General features: G+C 39.8%; 1 protein-coding gene across 2 annotated transcripts in view; it reads right to left on the bottom strand.

Moving 5' to 3' along the window:
- Positions 1 to 4,499: 4,499 nt before the first annotated feature.
- VSTM5 (V-set and transmembrane domain containing 5) overlaps positions 4,500 to 21,210 on the bottom strand; it is a 31,750-nt gene continuing 15,039 nt past the window's right edge. For both annotated transcript variants that reach the window (XM_072611340.1, XM_072611341.1), the window contains exons 2-4: positions 6,915 to 7,241; positions 6,656 to 6,796; positions 4,500 to 4,674 (exon numbers count right to left, since the gene is read on the bottom strand). In XM_072611340.1, coding sequence (XP_072467441.1) covers positions 4,631 to 4,674; positions 6,656 to 6,796; positions 6,915 to 7,241 — 512 coding nt within the window. In that variant the 3' untranslated portion in view covers positions 4,500 to 4,630. The remainder of the gene's footprint in view (positions 4,675 to 6,655; positions 6,797 to 6,914; positions 7,242 to 21,210) is intronic.

Raw genomic sequence — 21,210 nt, 5'->3', positions numbered from 1 at the left:
GCTTACTGGCTGTGTGATTGTGGGAAATTCACTTAACCTATCAACCTCAGTTTTCTTATCTGTAAAATGGAGATAATAGCATTTACTTCACGGGGCCTTTGTGAGGTGCAAATAACAAAAATGCTACTTGCTTTTATCTCTCTACCTACTTACCTACCTACCTACCTACCTACCTACCTACCTACCTACCTACGTCTTTGATCCGCTGGGCCAGCCATACCATGTCTAATCCCTTTTCTGGGGATTTCCTGTCAACTATATAAAGAGTTTTCACTCTCACTCCTTAGTCTTCTCCATTCTAAACACCCCCACTCCACAGGCTGTTCTTCTTTGAGTATAACTGAATACAGCACCCCAGATGTGGACTGACTAGGGTAGAGCAGGGACTTTTACCTGCCCGGGCCTGGACACTAGGCCTTTCTACAGACTAAACTCTCTAATACAAGTTTCAGGTTTGTCTGAGGAGGGACTTGCCCAGCATTCTCACTTTGCCTAATCCTTACCAAATGTTAGAGAGAGGATCTAAAGAAGGAATCTCCATGACCAGCAAGATGTTCATTAATTCTAATTGCTTCCCCTTTCTGTGGGTACTTCCTTATACTTCTATGGCCAAAAGCTCTGTACCCATTAGGGACAAAGTTGCATTTTTGTTTTCCAATAGATTCCCCCTCATGTGCCTAGAGCTTGCTGAGCTCTCTTGCTTTTAACAATTGGGAGGTTTCTGATATCCCTGATAAAAACAGAAGCTACCAAGCATCTTGTGTGTGAGGTTTTCAAGCAGGTTGTATCAGCAAGGCTTTATCTGCTGGAGTACTCTGTTTCTCGGTACTATATTTTAGGTATGATTGGAAAAAGTAAGTGGGCCTAGTCCTGGTGTGAGTTAGGAAGAATCAATGCGTGAGTGCTGCTTTGGTACCTTTGAAATGTAAAAAAGGCCATTAGTTCACAAAGTGGAGCCTCCCTAGAGGCCAGTAGAGAGCACAGTGGATCGAGCATTGGACTTGGAGTCAGTGAGACTCCAAATTTGACTTCATCTCTTAGTACTTATGTGATCTTGGGCAAGTTACCAAGCCTCAGTTTACTCAGGTGTAAAATGAGGATGATAGCACCTATCTCCCAGGGAGTTTGTCAGGATCAAATGAAATAATATCTGTAAAGTGTTTAGTACGGTGCTGGGCACGCAGGAAGCACTATATATGTTTGCTGTTCATAGAGGGCACATAGAACCTTACATACATCCACAGATCCAAGACATGGATCTTACCCATAGAAGACTATGGACAAAAATCTCAGAGAATGAAAAGATAAGGATGGATGAATTACGGTCTATTCATTAATAGGCTTTACTGGTGGGTAGTCATATAGAAGAAGAAAAAAATGAAACCAATATTTTGACAGCATTGCTGTTCAGAATTTTCTATACAGTTTCACTAATCCTTAGTACGTGGTGAAGTCAACAAGTAGAGGGCCGTGCAGTGTAGCAGACAAATATGAGTCAGGAAGACCTGGGTCCAAATACTGGACCTGATAACTTTTGAGCTGTGTGAACTAGGGTAGTCACTTTATCTTCCTTGACCAGAATTTCCTTATCTGTAAGGTGGGGAGAATGATCTGTAGAACAGAAGCATTAGACACCACTGGCTGCCTGAGACAATCCTGAGTGTGGGCAGAACCAGAATAAAACGTAATTAGAAAATATTTATCAATAAATAAAAATGCAATAAAATATAGACTATACATTTTACAACTAAGTCAATATGCAGCCTGTAGCAATCCTTATGTATAGTTTAATGTCCCCTTTTTGCTACTTTTTTCTCTTAAGCAGTGTGTATTTATTTGGATATCAACTAGTCAGGGATCAGATAAAGGTTTTATTTCCCTCTTTAGCATAGTCCTGTCTATTATAGTATGGCATATAATTTAGGATTTGATTTACTTTTAACAGATAATCCCTAAGATAGTATCTTCCTGTTGTGGAAAAAGGCAGAATTCCTTCACAAAACAAAAATTGAGATATTTGAAAATACTAACAGAATTTAGGATTCATATCACATACATGGTCACCTGAAACAATTGGAATAAACTCCCTCTTCCCCCTAACTATCTTTCCAACCAAGGGTTCTAGATACCTGAACTCTCAGGTATCAATGGCATTTTTCTTTCCCTATCATAGACTACTCATTTGACATAGTTCTTGATTACTTGTCCCCCTTTTCTGCACATTTCCCCATTTGTCCAAAATTCAACAAGTCCTTATTAAGATTCTGCTGTGCACAAGACATCACTAGGCACTGGAAATATTAAGAGAAAAATCAAATGCTATTGCCCATTCTTGAGTTCCAGGCTATTGTCTAAAACAGTGAGCTTTACAAACTTCCTTTGCTTCCACTTTATAATCTGGCTATGAGGTAGTTTAGGATTAAGGTGTTTATTAGTCTTGTTTAGCAGAGAAACAGCCTGGAGAAGTGAAATAAATGGAGGCCAGTACTAGAGTCCATGACTTTGGATTTCCTTTTGTATTACTGAAAACAAGCAGTCTCCTATGAGAGAGCTGTGTTCCAAATGAACATTTGTAATTTAGTTCTTTGAAACTTGCAGTGCATCTTCTCATAGAAGCACCTTAAGTTCTCAGGATAACCCACAAAAAACATATTTAACTCCAAACTGAAAAATAAGTATTATTAAGAGTTCTGCCATTGCAGTCTTGTGTTAACCCTAAACAAAACTGTTAAATAAGAAATTTACTGTGGACATCCCTTTCTATAACTCCCAGTATCTTCATGTTGCCCTATATCTCCCTCCCTTCTTTTCACAGCTTCTTTCCTTTCTTTGCTTCATAAAGCATAATGTCTTGACAATCTTTTTTTTTACAACAGCTTCCTTGACATAACCAATCAAACCATCTCAGAGTTGGAAGGGTCCTTAAGAGGTCAGAGGATTATTGATTTAAGAGTTGAAAGGGACCTCAGAGGCCATTCCACCTCCTTTTACAGATGAAAAGATGCAGACCCATGGAGATGTTGAAAGGTTTGCCTAGGGTCATCCAGTTAGAGATGTTTTATCCAACCTATCACCTCGCCCTGGTGAAGTGGTTATCCAGCCCCTACTTAAAAATGATAAGGAAAGCTGCCCACTCCACTCTGGACACCAAATTATTACCATAATTTTTCCTTAAACTAAAATCTTCAGTTCTGTGGCTTCTACTCCCTGCCCTTAGTTTTTCCCTCGTCAACAAATCTAATCACTCTTCCTTATGAAAGCTATTTAAATGAAGATAGCAGTCATGCTCCACCCAAATTTTTCTTCTCTAGGCTAAATATTCCCAGTTCTTACAGAGTGGGCTATATCCTTATGTGGACTGATAGAACCTGTCCCCTCATCATCTTGGTCACCCTCCTCAAGGGTGACCCTCTAGCTTGCCAATGTCATTCCCAAAAGGTGGTCCCAAGAACTGAACAAAATATTCCAGAAGTGCTCAGGACTGCCATCTCTGCTGTCTTGAATGTGATGCCTTTGTTAATGGAGCCCAAGATTGCACTAAGTTTCTTTTTTGGCTGCCAAGTCACACTGCTGACTCATGTAGAACTTTCATTCTATTAAAACCTCTCTGGCTCTGGTTCTGGTGGGGGCAGGGGAGGTGGTGATTCTTTGTATATGGAGGTCATTTGAAAATGACAGATTACCTATATTTTGGGATTACATTTTCAGGGCCAATGCAATGGGTACAGGTAGTACTGAGTGCTACATTCCAGTGAAGCAGATAATTGGCTATATGTAATATGAAGAATGCAGAGAAGTAGGTTCTGCTCCTGGCACAGTTTGTTCATAGTGTGCACATACACACAAATGTGTAGATGTGTACACACCAAGTCTGTAGGTCATTTCAGGGTTTTGTGGGGTTTTTTTGTTTGTTTTTTTTTTAATATAGTACTTCCTCCTTTGTGGGGCATGTAGGACTAGGACTACAGTCAGGAAAACTCATCTTTGTGAGTTCAAATCCGGCCCCAGACACTTACTAGCTGTGTGACCCTGGATAAGTCATGAGCTGGAGAAGGAAAGGGCAAATCATTCCAGTATCTTTGCCATGAAAATCCCAAATGGAGTCACAGTCAGATACGCTCCTGAAACAACTCAGCAACAGCAGCAACAACTTCACATGGCCCTGTCACCACACTTAAAGCATAGTATGGGACTGTCCATGTCTTACCACTGCTTTTCTATCTTGATTTGGTGTTTTCCTTCAGAGGACATTGTCTGTGGACCATTATTGGACTGAAGATATAACCAAGAGGAGTCCTTGAGTCAAATTCTGTTGTAAAAGCAGTGAATGACTCACTTGTTTTAAGCCCCAACAAAGCCTTCCACATAGCCTTTCAGCTTAAGGGTAGGAACTGAGTGATGCCCTATTCATGTAGGGCCCCCCTGCCCCTTGGTCAGACCTGTAAATTTTCATGTGTCTTTGGATCACTCATCAGGGATGAAGTTCTGTCCCATGAAAAAGGATCTATACAAAAACATGCCCAAGCTGTGGGAGCTGGCAGCAGTGGGTGCTTCGTTTTGCTTGCTTGTTTCATTTAAAATCAAGTCTTTTTTTCTCTTGAGGTAGGAATGTCCTTCAGCCCAGACTTGGCTAACAGTCAATATTTTGCAGCTCAATCTCTTCAGTTGTGCTTTCTGCAAATGAATGGCATATTAATTGTGTGAAAGAGGCAGTATGCTTAGATCTCAAACTGTATTATAAAGTGGTAATCTTCAAAACTATCTGGTATTGGCTAAGAAATAAGTGAATCAGTAGAACAGAGTAGACATGCAATACACAGCAGTAAATGATCACAGTAACCTTGTGTTTGACAAACGTGAAGTTTTAAACTTATGAGATAAGAATTCACTATTTGGTAAAAGAAAGTTGGGAAAACTGGAAAACAATCTGGCAGAAATTGGGTATAGACCAATATCTTATACCATTTATCAAGATAAGGTTGAAGTGGATACAAGACCTAGATATAAAGGGAGATATTGTAAGTAAATTAGAAGAACAAGGAACATATTGCCTATCAGACTTATGAATAGGAGAAGAATTTATAAATAAACAGGAGATGGAGAGCATTGTGAGATTATAAAATGGATCATTTTGATTACATTAAAAATGTTTTATACAAATAAAACTTGTAGTCAAGATTAGAAGAAAAGCAGAAAATTGGGGAACAACTTTTATAGATAGTTTCTCAGAAAGAGGTCTAATATCTCAAATATGTAGAGAATTTTGTCAAATTTATAAGAATGTGAGTCATTCCCCTGGTCAAAGGATATGAACAGGCAGTTTTTGGATGAAGAAATCAAAACTATAGTCATATGAAAAAATGCTCTAAATCATTACTGATTAGAGAAATGCAAATTAAAACAACTTTGAAATATATTAAAACTGGCTAACATGATAGAAGGTGGAAATGACAAAAGTTGAAGAGGGTGTAGAAAAATTGTTACACTAATATACTGTTGGTGGAACTGTGAACTGATCCAACCATTTTGGAGAGTCATCTGGAATTATGTCTTAAAAGAGCTAGAAAATTTATGTATAACCTTTGAACCAGCAATAGCACTATTAGGTCAGTTTCCCAAGGTGTTCAGGGGAAAAAGAAAATAACCTATATGTTCTAAAATATTTATAGCAGCTCTCTTTGTGGCGGAAATTGAGGAGATGCCCATCAATTGGAGAATGGTTGAACAAGTTGTGGTACATGATTGTAATGGATTTGTGCTTTAAGAAATGATGAGCAGTTTGATTTTAGAAAAACATGAAATAGTAAAGAGTGAAATGAACAGAACTGGGGCAGCTAAGTGGCACAGTGGATAGAGTTCTGGCCCTGGAGTCAGGAGAACCTGAATTTACATCTGCCCTCAGACACTAGCTGTGTGACCCTGGGCAAGTCACTTAACCCCAGTTGCCTCCAAAAAAAGAAGTAAAAAGAAATGAGCAGAAGCAAAAAAATGTTACATACGGTAACAGCAATACTGATCTAAGTACTACTGTGAATGATTAAGTTATTCTGATTATCAAATCAGCTACAAAGGATCTATGAAAGGAGGTGCTATCCACCTCCAGAGAAAGAATTGATAAATAGAAATATGGATGGATTGGTTTTACACGTGTGTGTGTGTGTGTGTGTGTGTGTGTGTGTGTGTGTGTGTGTGTGTGTGTACATTTCAAATGGTGAGCTTCTCTACTTTGGGGTGAGGAGGGAGGAAGACAATCCAGAACTTAAAATGTAACCAAAAAAAATTTTTTTTGAAAGCTAAAAGAAGAAGAAAAAGAAACTGTGACATAATGACTAGAGGCCAGCTTTGAGCTGACCTCTGAGTCAGAAAGATGTGGGTTCAGGTCCTGTCTGTGGCACATGCTGTCTGTGTGTGACCCTAGTCAAGTCACTTAACCTCTTAGTGGGTCAGGCAATAAATTGCAGAGCATGTACACCCCGATCTAGACTGGTAGAGGAATTTCCTCACCAAGAGCTTCCTTCACTGATAAAATCACAGATCTTGGATGCAAAAAATTACCTGAAAATTGGGAAGATGGTTTTCCCAAATGCCATTAATGCCAAGGTTGTCCTAAAAAACATGAAAATTCAATGATCATAAGAGCAAGAGAATTAATTACCTTTCAGTTTGTGTCTCCTCTTCCTCTGGAATTTGTATGAACACTTATTACAAACCCACATGAGGCTGATTAACACGGTGGCTACGGCACCCAAAAAAGCCAGGACAACCGCCACAAAATGTAGGTCTTCATAAAGAATCTCTAAGAGGAGGATGAGGGAGGGAAGGAGGGGAGATAATTTCTCTTAATAGTATGAAATGTTCCCCAAATACATTCCCTGATAAATTAGATGTGGAAGGATGCTTAGGGGCTTCCTTACCAGACACATGTAGCACAATGATACCAAACTGGCTGCTTCCCAGTCCTTCGGTCACAGTGACTGTATAGTAGCCAGTATCCCTCACCCCTACCCTGAAGAGCAGAATGGAGCCATTGTCATATGTACAGACTCGATCCTTATGGCTTTGGGAGACGTTGGCTTGGGTTCCGGGTTGCCACTCCACGATTTTTTGCATCCCCCAGTAAGATGTGTATTTCCACTCAATGGTAGGCACGCCATGGCATGAGTACTCAACTGAGAGTAGAATGTCTTGGGCCACTGTGGCGTTGATGTTAGGCTGCGGAATGGTCAGTGATACACCTTGGCCTGCATCATGAAACAAAACATTTGGGAGTTGTGAGGATAGATCCAGAGGGATAACAGCTTCTATTTATAACACTCTCCAGTTATGAATCACTTTACATATATTATCTAGCTTAGTCCTCAGAATCATCCTATGAGATAGGCCACACAAATTTTGCCATTCCCTTATGAGTCAGTCAACTCAAGTTCAGAGAGTGACTTGCCCAAGCCCACACTGTTAATAAGGGGACAGATTTGAGACCCATATCTCATGACTAGTGTTCAATGCTCTTGCCACTGAGCCAGATTGCTACTCAATACAGCCAGAGCAGGTGGTTGAAGATGTTGCTGCACAACAGCAGGATATGGTAGTCACTAAAACATCAAAGGTGGTAAATAGATCCATGCCAATCCATGAGTGTTTGATTTTATTGAGGTGTGCATCCATCCTCTACCAACAGAAATCATAACCACTGTGTCTCAGGAGATGGTATTCATGAGTTTCTGTGGCCAATCCCCTGGTGGCCACCTTTCATGTGAAAAGCCTTTCCAAACTTAGCGAGGCTGATCCTCAATAAACAAAGAATGTTGGATCCAGATGGGAAGCTTTTCTAGTTCCACAGAACTTGTTATTGGGCTCCTTAGCCTAACCCTTGAGATCTCAGGCTGACTCATGGAAACTCCCACACTCCCATGAGGCATTAGAGGATGCTTTTAATGGAAAAAGAGGATTACACTTTTGGCAAAATTGTGAATTATAAAATTTTGTTTGTTTTCAGGATTCTCTCTCACCCATAGGGGTCCAGTCCTTCCAAAGCCATTAAACCTAAGACAAGTTACATACACTTTCTGGGCCTCAATTTCCCTGTCAGCAAAATGAAAGCTCCATATTGGTCCCAGATGGTTAGAGCCAAGCACTACCACACCATACCCAGTACCTAGTGGCAAAGCATTCTCTAGACTCCTTCTTACTCGCTTGTACATACCTGTCCTGTGTCTTATTCTTCACTAGGTGAGAGAACTCTAGTTAATTACTAAATGAATTCCATGTTAAAGTGCTAAAATAATTTCATGTTCCCAGAAAACATATTTGTATTCTAACTAGGGCTGTCAATTCATTAAATTGAGAGAGTGAATAATGTGTGGGAATTTCTCGCCCTGTGGTAGACCAGTAATGAAATATTTTTGAATTGGGAAAGTTTTCAGCACCCACAAATGATACTACAGTATTGGGGGCTGCCAGCACAATTTGTGGGCAATGTCCTGACATAGGAATTTATATTAGTGTGGGTAAAGGGCCCCTTTTGGTAACAGAGTAACCCAGAGGAATTCAATGGAATTAGACTCTTAGGAACAGAAGGGACCTAGAGATTATCTAAACCAAAGCCTTTATATTCCTGATGAAGAAACTAAGGCTCAGATAAATAAGTGAGATTCCTTTAGATTATGCCTCTGTTTAGTAGAAGAGTCACAATCTGATGCCAGTTCTCCCAAATGCCAGCACCATCCCCTTTATTCCTTACTATATATACCAGGCCTCTATACCTTATAACACGTTGCTCCTTCTCATACAGCATAGGATGCAAAGATAGCCATCTTCTCTATTGTAGGCAGAACAGTAGCCTTTTTCTTATGAGATGTACTTTTCAGGTCTTTCACTGTAATTCCTAATTAAATAACTATTGTTCTTTAAGTCAGAACAAAGCCAGAAAGCAAGAACCAGAGATTAGAATCATACAGAGTTAAAGAAGAATGGGACTTTTGAGGTCATCTCATCCATCTGTCCACTTTATTTTATAGGTAAGGTAACTGAATTCCAGTCACTTTATCTTTGCACTTTAGGATTTCCCCTCCCTTGCCCCAACAATTATCTCTCATCCTTAGTGGCCCAGTTCTCCTGGGCCTCAATTTCCCCATCAGCAATTGACTTGGCCAAAGTTACAAGTAATTATCAGAAGAGCTGGGATCTGAACACAGAGCTTCTGACTCTAAGTCCAGTACTTTTTCTTCTACACCACACTGCAAATCCAGGTGGGAAGGGATAAAAATGAGAAGAAAAAGGCATCTCCATGTCAACAAAAATGAAAGTGAGATGTTTCTAATGGTGATAGAGTAGCCAGGGATGAGCATAGATTTAGAACTTGGTGGAATCTGAAATAACCCAACTTTTCCCCTAATTTTACAAATGGGGAAACTAAGGCCAAGAGAGGTGAAATAATCTGTCCATAGGTCAAATAGGTAATAGATGGCAAAGTCAAGCCAAACCTGGGTCCACTGACTCCAAATCCAGTGCTTTTTCCGTTGTAGTACAGGGGTGGCCTTGAACAATTAATAAAGTCAACCCTAGAATTGGTACATATTTTCTCTCCACTTCCCCTAGGTCATTTGCTTGTGAGAATATAAAATTATATCTATTTGTTGTGTGTAGGTCTAAAAATGAGTATGGTTTCTAGGTAATGAAATTGTCTGTCAGCTGCTAAAGTAGCTGATTTAATGAGTAATCCACTCTACTGTCTTTGAAATGCTGTGAAATCAGACCTGGACAAGGCCAGAACAACCTCCCACGTGTGAATTCTTTGTATGGACACTGCTGTCTGATTCCAGTTCAAGGGTTCTTCTCAATGGACCAATCAGTTGGACAAAGAAAGAAGAAATAGGAAAACAGGCTGTGTTTTACCTTAAAGCTTTCTAGTAGGAAGGATGGAACAGTTTCCTACTTATTTCCCAGATGAGGCAATAATAATAATAAATAGTCATAATAATAATATATTTACTAGCATTTATATTTCACTTTAAAGTTTGAAAATCAATTTATAGATGTTACCTCATTTGAGTAAGAAAACAACCCTGTGAGGTAAATGCTTTTGTTGTCTTACAGAGGAGGAAACCTAGGCTAATGGAGGAAGTAAAGTGATTTCCAGGGTCACCCAACTAGTTAGGTCACCCAACTGGTCAGGTCTTCCTGACTCCAGGACACTTAGCAAAATGTCTGGAGGGTAGGGGGTAGGAAAAACAGGCCTTGTGATGCCATCAGTTTAGGGAGCTCCTAGTTTTGGCAAGGGGGTGCGGTGGTGTAATGGTAGTTTGAATTGGAAAATCTTTCCTATTCATTAATAGGTCCATTAAATCACCTGGGAGCCTAAGTCACACATGGTGGGAGGAGCTTGCTGAACAGGAGGAACAGGAAGGATGGAGCAGAACCAGGAGTCAGTGAGTGAGTGCGATTGGGCAGAGGGGAGAGGACGCTGGCAGGAGCACGTGAGGCAAGGCTCAGGCTCACGAGTGTTTGCTTGTGAGAAGGTCCTGGCTGAGGGGGCTAGACTTGGGAATGGCTTTGTCCCCTACGGTGATCATGTTTATTAACTTCTTGGTCACCATGACGGAATTTGCTTTCTGGTTTTGGGATTTGGCTTTCTGGTGTCTAAATAAATGTTTTTCTTCTGCCTTCTATGTAGAGAGTCTTTTATATTTTGTGATCTAGAACTATACTGGCATATTCATAGTCACCACCAGTGCTGTGAATATTGCCTTGGTAATACAAGTGGAGAGTGTAGGACCTGGAATCAGGAAGATCAGAGTTCAAATCCAGCCTCAAAAACTTAATAGCTGTGTGACCCTGGGCAAATTGTTTAACCCTATTTGCCTCAGTTTCCTTATCTGTAAAATGAGCTGGAGAAGGAAATGGCAAATAACACCAGTATCTTTGCCAAGAAAGCCCCAAATGGGGTCACAAAGAATTGACCATTACTGAAACTACTCAATAACAATAATAGCTAACATTTATAAGGTGCTTTAAGATTCACAAACCACTTTACATATATGTTAATTCATTTGATCCTCACCACAACTGTGAGGTAGGTGCTATCCTCTCTCCAGTTGAGAAAATTGAGACAGAGAGAAAATTAAATGACTTGCTTCAGCAGTCACACAGCTCCTAAGTGTCTGAGGCAGGATTCAATCATAGGTCTTTCTGACTCCAGGTTCTGCCTCTGTTCCTGTAACTTCTCTTAGGCCTCAGAATCCTCATCTGTGAAATCTGTGTCAAGAACTCCTCAGGTACTTGGATGAAACCTATGGACCCCTTCTCAGAATAATGTTTGTTGTCTACATTCATAGTTGAAGGAAATGCTAACTTTCAGTTTGAAGTTAATGAAAATAATGATGTAGTTAGTCCCCTATCCAAGTTCATGGGACTGAAATCTAGCTATGGACTCCAGGTTAAGAACCCCTGGTCTAGAATATCTCTAAGAGTCCATGAAACTCCAAACTCCAAATTCCAGAAAAATGCTATAACTTTAAAAGCAAGTTTTATTGACTCTACAGTTTTACTGAAGGATGGCTGTGTCCAGATTTAGTTTGTAAATGCTCTGAGAGCAAGGATTGTCTTATCTAAACTGTGCATCTCAAATAATTGCCTCACCACCCTTCCCCTCACCCCCCCATACCCCTGCCCCTTCTGAACATATCAGGAGCTAATATTTGTGGTTAAATAACTCAGTAAATTAACACCTTACTCTCCTACCCTCTAAGAGTTTTCTCATCTGAGTATTTGGCAACACTGTCACTGGCTAATGGGGAAAGTCTTCTGTCACTGAATAAAGCTATATTCAGGAGACACGTACGGACCAGGGGTCTAAGTGATGAATGAGGACCTAACGAGCAAAGTTCATGAAATTCAGTGAATAATAAATTCAGAAAATAAATTTATATTTATTATATGTATATATTATATTTATTATTGACTTAGTATGGCTCCATAGACAATTATTAAGCATTTACCATGTACTGGCACCATGCTAACTAAACATGAGAAAAATGCCACTTAACCTAAGTATTGCAGACCCCATCCCCTGTAGACAAGCCTGGCAGCTGAGTGTGGGGAAGAAGAGAGTGATTTAAAGATGCAAGGAACTGATTTAACATTTTTTTTGCCCACCTCAGCCCTTGACTTTCATCCCACCTTTTCTTCCTGATAACTGAGGGCCAAGACAAATGTCACAGGACTAACAAAGCTTCCAGTTTGTGCTCCAGACAAAGACTCATCTGGGAAAGCTGAAAGCTTCTGAATCCTTAGTTGGATGGTTTATCCAGGGGTAGAGAACTTGCAGCCTCGAGGCCATATAGGTTCTCAAGTGTGGCCCTTTCACTGAATCCAAAATACAGAACAAATCCCCTTAATAAAAAGATTTGTTCTGTAAAACTTGGACTCACTCAAAAGACTGCACCAAACTTTATCCATCACTCTATGGCTCAAGCAACAAGTGGTCCTCCTGGGTGGGTGGGAAGGAAATTCCTTATCCGCCCCCACATCCCATTTAATGGTGTCAGGAAGGTAGGTCCAGTTAAAAAAGATGATGTATGACATGTTGCCTAAGTGCTAGCAAGACAGGAAGAACCAGGTTCCCAGATGCAGGTTTAGCCAGTGAGTGATTGGCTGACCAACTCCATCCAGTTTCTGTGTTATCATATCCCATAGAGTCAATCACACCTTGTGGTCGTTCCCCTAAGCAAGGAGTCTTCCCTCCTTTTAGTTGGATAATCCACTGGTTTAAATCTGTCACTGTGTTCCATAGTAGAACAGGGAACTCAGTAGCGTTGTGTGGTGCCTACTAACCAGACCTAAAGATTATAGAATCATAGAACCTGAGAGCACAAGGGTCTTCAGAGCACAGCCTATTCTTGTAAAGGAAGTGGTCCAATAGGTGACCCAACATTCATGTGAAGAAGTGAATGACTTCAAGAAGAAGACTTTGGTCAGTGGGTAAGTCACTACCATCTACTGAGTCAAACCATTCCTATTTGGGGTCGTCTTAATTGTAAGAAAGTGTTGTTACTGAATTAAGTTGAAGTTTACTTCTCTGTAATTTGCCCCCACATTGCAGAGAGAAATGCTATGACACAACATGTTGATGAATACAGTTTTATGTCCAGAGCCTCCTGGGTTATGGGAGGGTGTGACTGGGAGAAACTTAGCCAAAGCTAAGTATACTCAGTAGGCAGAAGGGAGGGCCCAAAGTTATGGCTGGGAATTAGTTAGCTTCAGAACCTAAAATGTGAGCAAAGCTATATTCTGAGTCTTTCAGCTGTTCACATGAATAAAAAGGAAGAGCCTCCTTCTAATTCTCCCCTCCAAAACCAATAGTCCTTGTGGTTGGTGTTAAGTTTGAGGACAGGGAACTATTACAATGAATGAATAAATAAATGAAAAAAAAAAAAGAAGAACCATTTATTTATTAGGATCAAGCTAGAAAAGGAAGGGACCACAGAGACCAGCTACTCCAACTCCATCATGTGACAGATGAGGAAAGTGAGGTTCAGAGAAGCCTAAGGTTCAGATACTTGGCTAAGGTCACACAGGTAGAAGTGGAACTTAAACCCAGGTAATCTGATACTTCCCACTGTATCATGCTGCTGCCTACTATGTGCACTTATTAAACGCTCACTATGTGTTAGTAAGTCACCTAGCATTTGTTATGCACCTATCATGTGCCAGGTACTGGGCTAAGCACTAGGGATAGACAGAAATGTAAAAGATAGTCCGTGCCCTCAAGAAGTAAACAATTTACTGGGAAAGACAACTATGTACAGACAAAATATATGTGAGATATGGATGAAGAAATTTAAGTCAGAGGAAAAATGCTCTAAATTACTATATAGAGAAATGAAAATTAAAACAGCTCTGATGTACCACAACTATCAGGCTAATGTGACAAAACAGGACAATGATAAATATTGGAGTAGATGTGGGAAAATTGGAACACTAATACCTTGTTGGTGGAGTTGTGAACTGATCCAACCATTCTTGAGAGCAATTTTGAATTATGCCCAAAGGCTTATAAAACTGTGCATACACTTTGATCCAGCAATACCACTATTAGCTCTGTATCCCAAAGAGATCATGAAAAAGGACACAAATGTACAAAAATATTTATAGCAGTTCTTTTTGTGGTGGCAAAAAAGTTGGAAATTGAGGGGATACCTAAAAATTGGGGAGTAGCTAAACTAGTTGTGGTATATGAATGTAATATACTATCGTTGCGCAATAAATTATAAGCAGGCGGATTTCAGAAACACCTGGAAAGACCTGCATGAACTAATGCTGAGTGAAGCGAGCAGAGCCAGTAGAACATTGTACATATAGCGGCAACATTGTGAAATGACTAATTTTGATAGACTTAGCTCTTCTCAGCAATATAATGATCTAAGACAATTCCAAAAGACTCATGATGGAAAATGCTATCCACATCCAGAGAAAGAACTGTGGAGTCTGAATGCAGATCAAAGCATGCTGTTTTCTGTCTCTTGTTTTGTTTTTTCTTTCTCATGCTTTTCCCCTTTTGTTCTGATTGTTCTTTCACAACATGACTAATGTGGAAATATGTTTGATATGATTGTACATGTATGGCCTATATCAGATTATGTGCTGTTTTGGGGAGGAGGGAAATTTAGAACTCAAAATCTTAAAAAAGTGAATGTTGAAAACAAAAAATAAATAATAAAATAAAAATAAAAAATAGAATAGAAAAATTAAATAAATAAATTATTTTTTAAAAAAAGATATATGTGAGATCATCTTACAGGGAAAGCCCTAAGATTAAGGAGTACTGGGGAAAATTTCTTGTAGAAGATGGAATTTTAGTTGAGACTTGAAGGAAGCCAGAGAAGCCTTGAGATGGAGATGAGGAGGGAGAGTCTTCTACCTATGGGGGACAGCCAGGGAAAACACTTGGAGTGGGGAGATATGTGTCAAATTTGTAAAATAGCAAGGAGTCTGTGTAAGATCACTGGATTATAGAGTAGGTGGGAGGGGAGAGGTATAAAAATAATGAGAAGGCTATAGAGGGCCAAGTTGTGAAGGGCTTTGGATGATAAACAGAGGATTTTATATTTGATCCTAGAAGTCGCAGGGAGCCTGATAGGGGGATGATGTGATCAGACCTATGTTTTAGGAAGATCACTTTGACAGCTGAGTAGAAGATGGAGTAGAGAGGGGAGAGACTTGAGACACCCAGACCCATGAGGGGGCTAATGCAATAATCAAGGTGTGAAGTGATGGGTGCCTGCACCAGAATGATGGCAGTGTCTGAAGGGAAAGCCAGGCACAGTGTGAGTCACTGGGATACCAATATGAAGTGAGACAATCTCTTCCCTCATGGAGCCTACATTTTAATACACATATAAAGGGAGTAGTGGCTGGAAGGGAATTTTAGTCTGATGAGTTATAGGGATTGTGAAGGGAGCCCAGAGCAACAGGTCTTCACTGTCCTTTCTATTAGCTGTGGTGAGATTGCTTAGATTACTGTTCCCAGATTAAGTCATGGATTGGTGGAGTGGGAAAATGTGTGCATGGTCATAGGGCAGATCACAAGATGGGAGGACCTGATTTCTAGGCTGGGATGTGAAACTGTGATATAATGGGTTGGGTAAATTTCCACTCACTCATTCACCAGTTAGTATCATTCAACTCTTCCCCCATCCCCAACTCAATATCTCTCCAAAGTTCTAACTCAATGGGTTAACTCTCTTAGGGGAGACTGGGTTTTGGAGCTCTGTCTTAAAGGCCTTTGATCCAGGTAGGGAGAAAAAGAGCATGAACTGTGTAAATGGCAAGGTGGCCAACTGAATACATATGTCCTGGTTTTTTACTGTATGGCCAGATTGAATGGAAGGTACAAGAGATAGATATATCCCAGGAAGGGCATGTGAACAAAGGTAAGCCATAAGCTCCAAGGTTAACTGACTTGGTCTACTGGAGACTATTGGACCAGGAGGCAGGAGAAATGGATTGGACTCTGGGCTCTGATTCCTACTAGCTGTTCAATCATGGATAATTCACTTCACTTATCTGAAGCCCAATTTTCTCATCCATAAAATGGGGCAGGGGATGTGACACTTGTGTTTCCTAATTTGAGGGGTTTATTTTGAACAAAATAACCTCATAAAGCTTAGGGTGCTATAGAAATGGGAGCTGGTACTACCTAGCTTAACCATGACTTATTTTTCCTCCCCATAAATCCTAATCCAACTTGTACTTCCAGGCCCATGCCCATATGGAGTCCTAACTCAACTGGAAGACTTCACCAAGAACCTCTCCTGATTTCTCCATCCTCAAGACCTTCAGTAATCACCACATATACCACTCCTATTAGCATTTGATGATATATATGATCTTGTTCTATGCATTTGGTTTCCTCCACCAGAACGTAAGCTACTCAGAAAGCTAGTTTTAGACTATTCTGATACCCTTCAGAGAACCAAATAATATTGAGCCCATAGTAGTTACTCAACAAGTATTAAGGATATGATCCAGTCAATGGAACACTCTCAGGGTTGCAATATATACCTATGAGTGTTATAAGTTTGGTAACCATACATTCAAGAAATGGGAGGTGATCTTCTCATAACAAAGGAAAAAAGTATGCTTTTAATGAGAGTTTGAACAAGTAATATCATTTATCATTGGATCCTGTGTCTCCATTTGGTGTTCAGGAAATTTAGTTGTTGTTTCTGTAGGATCATAGATTTTAAAACTAGAAGGGATCTCAGAGGTGATCTAGCCCAAGCCTATCATTTTACAGGTGAGAAAACTGGGTCCCAAAGAAGTTAAATAGCATGTCTCAATGTTGCACAGTAGTAAATGGAGGAGCTGGTATTTGGACCCAAGTCCTTTTCCACTGATATAGTCTTTGGAGGTATGTGCCATAAGGAGGAATCACAGTAGGACGTCAGCGGACAACACTAAGAGACATTGTCTTAGCAATGCATGATCAGAATAGAAAGTTGAACAGTCATGTAGCGAAAGCAAAGGATAATAGATGTGGAGGGAAAGAAAGAAAAAAAGCTTTTATTAAGTCCTACTTTGCACCAGGTATTGTTAAGTGCTTTATGAATATTATTTTATTTAATCCATGAATATTAAAAGAGCAATAAAAAACCTGCCTGTACCCTGGGTGGATCATCAGTGGGAGATTTATGGAAGGACATAGTCAGGAATTGAAAAAAGTTGACTTGATATGGATTGGTCATGATCTGTATTACAAAAGATAGTACCATATTAAAGAGATCACCGATTCATTCACTAAAATATAGTTATTTTAAATGAATATATATATAGTCTTAAAGAGTAATGAGTGTGTTAAACACATACATATGTAACCCACACACAGTATACGTATATAGCATACATATAGCACATAACACATGACATATGCATGGCATGTATAATATACATACAATAGTATATAATACATAAATAAAATGTAACAAATGGCATAAAGTGCATATCATTTATTGCACATTCATAATGTCACCTATTTTGCAAAAGTGACATGTTCATCACATGCCAAATAAATTACATTATGATTGCAAAGTACATGACATACACATGTGATAATCATTCATGTATACCATGGCATTTATTTCTTTTGATATATATAACATGTGTGTGATATATGTGCAATGTATGTGCATATTTTGCAATATATAATATATCATATTCATTAGATTTTGTCTGACTATATGCCATGGTTTGGGCAATAGTCTATTCATCCACCTTTTTTCTTGATTGATTTAGACCAAATGCTTTTGATTATATATATATTTCACTGAGGAGCTTCTATAGGTTTACAGAGGTCTATGCAATTAGCAGGGTGTTGTCTTTAAATGGCAAAATATCTCACCATTGTGAGTAACACAATGGACAGATCCATATTAAATATAAGCAAGTAGTAATTTATTATTTTTATGTGAGAAATGACCTAAAGGAATGAAGAATCTAAAAATTTGTTGGTGGGGTACTCCCTCCACCCATGCACCTAATAACTTTTTTTCTAACTTAATGGTCTTTCTGAGTTGCTGTGGACTGCAAAACTAGTCATCCCGTAGCCACCTTGATCATGAGACTCTAGAAAGATAGAGCTATCTTCAGACCATAGGCAAAATAATCCATCTCTACTCCCCACCTCCCCCACCATCACCACCAAGGTCCTTCTAACTATATATTTGATTCTATGGTCCCAGGTACAAAGGAGGTTTCCATGGAAAGGAAATCAAAGACAATAAGTTAGCAAGATATGTGAATTATCAGAGGACCTCAGAGTTAGAAAAAATGGACCTCCAGTCCAACTTGTACCTAAATAAGACTCTCCTTTGCAATATACCAGCAAATTGTTTTCTAGACATTAATCATTCAACATCTATCAAGCACCTACTACATGCCAGGCAGACATCTAGATTTTATTTGAGGATGGAGTAAGAGAATCCCTTACCTTGAGCAGTAGTCAAGGACTTCTGGGTCATTTGGACAAATGGAGGCTGAAACATTTTCTCTGATCCTCATGAACTCTCAACTTCTCCAAAATAGAAATTATGCACCAGAGATAGAGCAATTTCAACTATCTCCATGCTCTAGGACACCAAGAACCCAAAGGAAGGAAGAACTCCATGAATTAACACCGAATTGGTGCTTAGTGAGCATCCCATCCTCTCACCATCCACATGCTACTTGAAACAAGTCTGTACAAGCTCAAACAGTTCATTGGCTCACAATAGGACCCACCTCCATCCCCTGAATTCCCTTCCCTCTTTCCAGTACTTTGGAGACCCATACTCCAAACTGAACAAATTTGCTGAAGCCACAATAGCCAACACTACAGTAACATTCTGTGCTGTAACAGAGAGCAGAGGAACAAAGGTCTGGGCTTGTAATAAGAGTTTAACTCTACACCTCGATTCCTACATCCTACCAGTGTCATAGAGGTCTAAACTGTAAATTGAAGAAATTTGCCCAGACTGTGATAGCAGCAGTGCGGCAATGCTCTGTACCACTGAAACAGAGACTGAGGAACAGAGGGAATGGTGCAAGACAGTATGTGTGGGATTGTTGCATGGCACTCTATACTAAGCTTGAGGGAAAGGTCCAAGCATCCAGCTGAGGCCATTTCTGTCCCCTCAAAAGTCATTTGGAGTAGAGATTAAGGCTTGTGAACTGTGAATTGTCCAGTATGGGAAGAAGGTGAGAAGCTTTGAGTTCCAACCCCCAGGGAAACTATCCTCAAAAGGGAAGGAGTCAGACAGTGAGTAATAGGGGACAATAAGGAAAAAAGACTTCTGAGGAGGAAGAAAACTAAAAAATCTTGAGGATAAGCAGATAAACTAACAAGGAAGACATTGACAGTGGAAGGAAATATGGCATCCATAGCTAGTAAACAAGTTCAGGAATCTATGAATAAATGCTACAAAAAGGAAAATGATTCAACACTTGATTAGTCAGAGGGTACTCTGTGGATTTTGATGAGAGCCTAGAACAACAGCAATTTAAAAGAGAAATGAGAATTCTAAGAACAATATGTGTAGCCTATATAGCAGACATAATTGGAAGAATAAAAAAAATGAATCCATGGTGGTGTCTCGCTAAAGAAACAAAGGAGAGGACAACTGATTGGGAATGCAAGCAAAAAACAATAACATTAAAAGAAAATGTTCTGCTTCTTCACTTGGTGATCTCATCAGCTTCCATGAATTTAGTTACTATCTCTATGCTAATTGATTCTCAAATCTGCCTATCTTGATCCAATCTCTCTAATGACCTTCAGCCTTTCATCTCCAACTGCCTTTCATACTTCTCAAACTTTATGTCCAGTAGACCTCTTAAACTCAGTATGTCCCAAACAGAGCTCATTATCTTTCTCCCTAAAGCCTCCCCAACTCCTCCCTTCCCAATTACTGTAGAGGGCAACCATCCTTCCAGTTACTTGGTCTTGCAACCTAGGAGTCATCCTGGATTTCCCATTATCTCTCATCCCACCATATTAAAGTCATTGCCAAGGCCTGTAGATTTCACTTTTGCAACATCTCTTGAATATGGCCCCTCCTCTGTTTTGAAATTGCCCTCTCTCATCAGCTCACATTTGCACTGTTGCAATAGCCTGATAGTGAGTCTGTCTCAATTCTTGCCCCATTCCAGTCCATCCTCCATTCAACACTCAAGAGTTCAAGGACATCCCCATTGTCTACCTCTATTTTATTAAAGGAAATAGATTGTCTTCTGTTAATCATGGCAGGGGATGGTGGTGGTGGTGGTGTTTCTCAGTCATTGCTGGCAAGATTCTTGCCAGAGTCCTCCTTAATAGGCTGATCCTATTGGAAGATGGTCATCTACCTGAGAGTCAGTGTAGCTTCAGAAAGGGCAGAGGAACAGTCAATATGCTGTTTGCTGCCCAATAATTCCAGGAGAAATGCCAGGAGCAGAACAGAGGTCTGTACACAATGTTAGCAGATCTTTCCAAGGCCTTTGATACTGTCAGTCATGAGAGCTTATGGAATATTATGTCAAAATTTGGTTGCCCAGAATTCATCAGTATTGTATGCCAATTTTATGATGGCATGCTTACATGAGTTCTGGAATGGATGATGTTCTTGTACTTTCCCAGTCACCAATTAAATGGAATGAAAACATGTGCTTGCTCCCATACTTTTTAGCATGATGTTTTCAGCTTTATTGTTAAACACCTCCAGTGAAAATGAACACATTATCAAGGTCAACTATTGCACTGGTGGTAATTTCTTCAACTTGAAAAGGCTACAAGCCAAGACAAAAGTGGAGGGATTATTGGTGCATGATTTTTTGTTTGCAGATAATGGTGCACTCAATGCAGCCTTTGAAGCTGAGATGCAGCAAGTATGGATTGATTATGTGCTACTTGTGCTAATTTTGGACTAACAATTAACACCAAGAAAACAGAGGTGCTCCCCCAACCAACAACATACCAGCCATACATGGAACCATCAGTTACAGCAAATGGGGAAGGTTTGAATACTATGGATAAGTTCATTTATCTTGGCCATATACTTTCCAGGGATGTAGACACTGATAATGAGGTTGATCCACGCATTGCCAGAGCTTGTTCAATTTTGGGAGGCTTTGAAGGAAAGTGAAGGGGGAGAAGAGGTATTAGACTGATTACCAAACTGAAGGTCTACAGAGCCATTGTGC

The sequence above is a fragment of the Notamacropus eugenii genome, chromosome 5 (assembly GCF_028372415.1).
Source record: "Notamacropus eugenii isolate mMacEug1 chromosome 5, mMacEug1.pri_v2, whole genome shotgun sequence".
NCBI lineage: Eukaryota > Metazoa > Chordata > Mammalia > Diprotodontia > Macropodidae > Notamacropus > Notamacropus eugenii.
This window is presented reverse-complemented; position numbering and strand designations above follow the sequence as displayed.